Here is a 4,441-nt window from a genome sequence, read left to right as displayed (position 1 = left end):
GTGTACCTCAACCATATTAAGCATCAAACTCACAAGTGGTGAGACCAGATGAGACCTAAATGCATGGACTCATGCTCCCTTTTGAGTGTGGTGCACTAAACCACACTCAAGAATTTCTCCATGTCCACATGGAATTTCTAGATGATGTGGAAACATCAACTCAATGCCCAATAAGGGCATAAAAACTTACTTGTAATGGGAATAACATTATTTTGCTATCCTTAACTAATAACACAATGACATTTGAAAAAATTATCTCATATATTATTGTATTATTTGTCCGGGATAGCTTTATGTTGCATGAGAGTGTATTTCAAATAAAGGGTCATTATCCCCCACTCACGTTTTTTTTCCAATTCCCCACTCACGTTTAGTTGATTTATAGTTTCACCATCAAATCAATCCCTTAACGACGACGTTTACTCAAAAGTTCCCATTTCCCAAACAGCCCTCCTCTTCCCTCCCCACTCCACCTGCATCCCTAGATCTCACCTCCTCCCCTCTCGTAGATCCCAAACACTCAAAAAAATGTCGCACTCCGAACGCGACACCGTTCCGCTCCACCCTTCCTCCCAATCGGACATCGACGAGATCGAAAACCTAATAAACGCCAGCGTCCAATCGGGCCCCACCACCGTGCTTCCCGCCAAACCCCCAAGTCCGACCCGAGCCTCGATCCCCGTCTCATCCTCGCCGTTCATCCAATCAAACCTCCCGCCGCCAGCTCCTTCTGCCTCCTCCAAACAGAAGCCGCCATCTGTCCCGGCCCCACCGCCCATTCCCTCCACCAACAACGGCCCGGGTATCGTGCCTTCCGGGTTCGGGTCCCCGCCCAACACGCTGACGGAGCCCGTTTGGGACACCGTGAAGCGCGACTTGTCGAGAATTGTGAGCAATTTGAAGCTTGTGGTGTTCCCCAACCCGTATCGTGAGGACCCGGGAAAGGCTCTGAGGGATTGGGATCTCTGGGGACCTTTCTTCTTCATTGTGTTCTTGGGTCTCACTCTTTCCTGGTCTGCATCTGTCAAAAAGGTGACTTATTCTTTAACTTTTTCAAGTTTTTGGTTTTGCGTAATGAAATGACGAATGGGATTGTTTATTGAACAGTCTGAGGTTTTTGCTGTTGCTTTTGCTGTGCTTGCTGCCGGTGCTGTAATTTTGACCTTGAATGTGCTCCTACTGGTAAATCTCTCTCTCTGGCTCTACTTAATGTTGATTTGTTTATGTTGGTTTTTGGATGTCAAGTTTGCATCTGAATTGGAGATCCCTTAAACTGAGATCTCTTCTTACTTTGTATGTGTACTCTGTCTAATATCAATAATGCTGCTGTCACCAACTTTGTTATGGTTTCTCTATATGTATTAGTACCCTGTTAGAAATGGATGAGGTCTAGAGTGAGCCCAGATTTGAGTAAATGAGAAACTGACACACTTTGGTGAACAATTTGGTGAATGTAGCAGTGCTTCATCTATAATAGTTATTTTTTTCTTTCGTGCGGTGAAAGAAAGTATAGCATGTTACATATCTTCATACTTGTATGTGTTATCTGCGTACAAATTATAGTTATTTTCTCACTTAATGTGCAGCATGTTATGCTGTCAGATTGTAAATCATGATGGTTGATTAGGGAGAATCATGTATGAATAATGAATGTGCAATCTTGATTCACACTTCGGAAAGATAGCATGCTAGATATATTGGATATAGATGATTCTCTTGCAGAATAAGAAACTCAAAGAAAAGTTGTGTTTTCAGGGTGGACACATAATATTCTTCCAGAGCCTGAGTCTTCTGGGTTATTGCTTATTCCCTCTTGACATTGGAGCTCTAATCTGTATGGTAAAGGACAATGTGATATTGAAGGTGGTTGTGGTCAGTGTAACATTGGCTTGGAGTTCTTGGGCTGCATATCCTTTCATGAGTTCAGCAGTCAACCCCAGGAGAAAAGCCCTCGCACTTTACCCTGTTTTCCTACTGTATGTATCTGTTGGTTTTCTCATTATTGCCATCGATTAGCACATCAAAACTAAGCATGCTGTTAAATAGGATTTTTGTTGGGTGCTTCATATTCTGACTTCTTGTTTGGGATTCTGGAGCTCCGTTTGTCTGCCTATATCAAATTTGTTGTATGAAACTTCTTACATGATTTTAATGCTATAACGACTCATACTTTTTGCCACTCCTGTGATAAGACGAGTTCATCCTTGTTCATTGTTACATGTGATGCATAGTGTAGAACTTAGTTGCATAATCTGTAAGTTCTCAATTTATTAATAAAATTGCTGATGTATAACGCTGGTGTCTAAAAGCCATTTTTGCTACAAAGGCTGTAACCAGAACTTTCAACTCTTGTGTAGAAAATTTATTGTATATAACCATTGTATACAACTCATGTTACACAAAATTGCTCACATGATAACGTGCAAAGGGCTGAATGTAAATGTGAGGTTGATTCAACGGTTGTCTATCTGATTTTTCTCATGCTGAGCAAGCATTAGGGGCATGCTACCACTCGTTCTTACACGAGGACAGCGAGGCTTCAGTTTTCATTTGGTGTAGCATTAGCTGGAGGCTTTGCTGCTCTTAAAGGTGTCCCATATGCTTTATCAACTAATCTGTGGCTTAGCCCCAGGTGCTATAAAGTATAAGCATTGAAGCTAACTTCCAAGTTTGATATCATCACTGCTTTTACCACATCGATTCTAAGCCCTACCAAGTTCCAAGTTCCAAGTTCCCAAAAGAAATCAATTGCATGCAGTGACTTTTCTGCTGAAATCTCATGTTACCTTCAGCTGAGGGACATTCTATTGATAAATCCACTCATTTCACACACTAGATTCAGCGTTAGCCACTCTTTTGCGCTCTAGTAAACCAATATAAAAGATGCAAGCTCTTGGGTTAGTCCAAGTGAGACGGAGGATCGAGCTATGATTAGAATTTTGGTAGGTTAGGGGTTTGATCTCTTCCAATATAATTGAAAGAACAAAGTTGTAAACCATAACTTAGCTGTGTTTTTGGTCTCGCTGCAATGCTATCCGGTCGAAAATCGATGTAATTGTTAGATATCTTCACTGAGTACATTAGATTAGGCTCCATAATGGCTAACCTAAAACCCTACATCTTAAAGCCGTCGCTGCTTTTATACACAACAAAATTCAGTTCTCTCAATCATAGTCTAAAATATCGATAATATTGACGAAATATCGAGGATATTATCTTCTTTTTTTCGGGTCAATGATATTTTGGAACGTATCCATACATAAATCGTATAAATATCGATAATATTGGAAAATATTGATGTCAATAATTTCTCTCACACTTCAACAACATTTAGCCAAACTATCACTATAATATTGATAATATCAAGATGATGAAGACAATGAAAAATTTGGAGTTATTTATGCTAACACCTTGAGGTTTCTTGTGTTTTCGTAAAAACACCACCTCAGGTCTCAAAAATTACACGAACACCCCTTGAGGTTTCAGTTTGTTTTCACAAAACCCTTTTTCATTGATTGTTTGTCCAAAAATTGATGATTTCACAGGAAAAAAACTTATGCAGATGACAAAATTAACCTCAATGAAGTATATGCAATCTAATCTCAAAGGCCAACTTTGCCATTTGGAGAATTTTTTTGTATAAAATCATCAATCTTTGGATGAAAAATCAATAAAAAGGAGTCTTGTGAAAACAATTTAAAACCTTAGGGGGTGTTCTTGTAATTTCTAAAACTTCAAGGAGTTTTGTTAAAAAGCCAAAAACCTCAGGAGGTGTTAGTGTAAATAACTCAAATTTGAACCTTATAGGAACTCTATGTGGTACTAAGTCACTCATGTATCTTACCATGCAATGTATAAAGTGTAAAATACTGTAGTAAATTATTATAAATAAATGATTATGGTGTGTATTAATCTTTTTTCATTAATTATTACATATTTTATACACTCGCAGTGTTTGTTAGCTCACTGTATAATCAACTTAAATCAGTTAAACCTATCATGCAATGCATTTCCTTCCAATTTTTAATGATAAAATAATGGATAATTGACTAAACAAAGATCCTCTAAAGTTTCAAGAAATTTTTTCTAGTTTTTATTACAATTTATGTGGTTTTTATTCAATTTTTATTAATACGATAATATCCTGATATTTCCATCAAAATTTCTGTATTTTTGAACTACCAATATTTCCAAAAGCATCGATATTTTAGACCTTGCTCTCAACCCACACTAATTATATGTGGCCAAGACTTGTGTCTCTCCCCTTGCACCTTAATTCAAACCCCTTGCAAATCGACTTGGGTTATAAAAAAAAAAAAAAAAAAAAAAAAAACCAAAGTCCAATTATGTGAAGTATGTCTTTTAGCTTTCAAGATAAAATCCAAAGGAGAGGGAGGCAAACCAGTCCATACCTAATTTACCATTGGCAGCCAATAAATAT

The 4,441-nt window shown here is 38.1% G+C and overlaps 1 protein-coding gene across 1 annotated transcript; it reads left to right on the top strand.

Moving 5' to 3' along the window:
- Window positions 1-379: 379 nt before the first annotated feature.
- Window positions 380-2,183, top strand: LOC117616233 (protein YIPF6 homolog). The gene is made up of 3 exons (XM_034345478.1): window positions 380-1,032; window positions 1,108-1,182; window positions 1,756-2,183. The coding sequence occupies exons 1-3, from the start codon at window positions 529-531 to the stop codon at window positions 2,014-2,016; spliced, it is 840 nt and encodes a 279-aa protein (XP_034201369.1). The 5' UTR covers window positions 380-528; the 3' UTR covers window positions 2,017-2,183.
- The last annotated feature ends 2,258 nt before the right edge of the window (window positions 2,184-4,441 follow it).

This window comes from Prunus dulcis, chromosome 1 (genome assembly GCF_902201215.1).
Source record: "Prunus dulcis chromosome 1, ALMONDv2, whole genome shotgun sequence".
Taxonomy (NCBI): domain Eukaryota; kingdom Viridiplantae; phylum Streptophyta; class Magnoliopsida; order Rosales; family Rosaceae; genus Prunus; species Prunus dulcis.
Note: the sequence above shows the minus strand (reverse complement) of the source record. Positions and strands in the feature narration are given on the sequence as shown.

Coding starts and splice junctions, on each gene's coding strand:
- LOC117616233 (XM_034345478.1), top strand. CDS start 529: ATGTCGCACTCCGAACGCGACACCGTTCCGCTCCACCCTTCCTCCCAA. Junction 1,033..1,107: donor GGTCTGCATCTGTCAAAAAG/GTGACTTATTCT, acceptor TTTATTGAACAG/TCTGAGGTTTTTGCTGTTGC. Junction 1,183..1,755: donor CCTTGAATGTGCTCCTACTG/GTAAATCTCTCT, acceptor TTGTGTTTTCAG/GGTGGACACATAATATTCTT.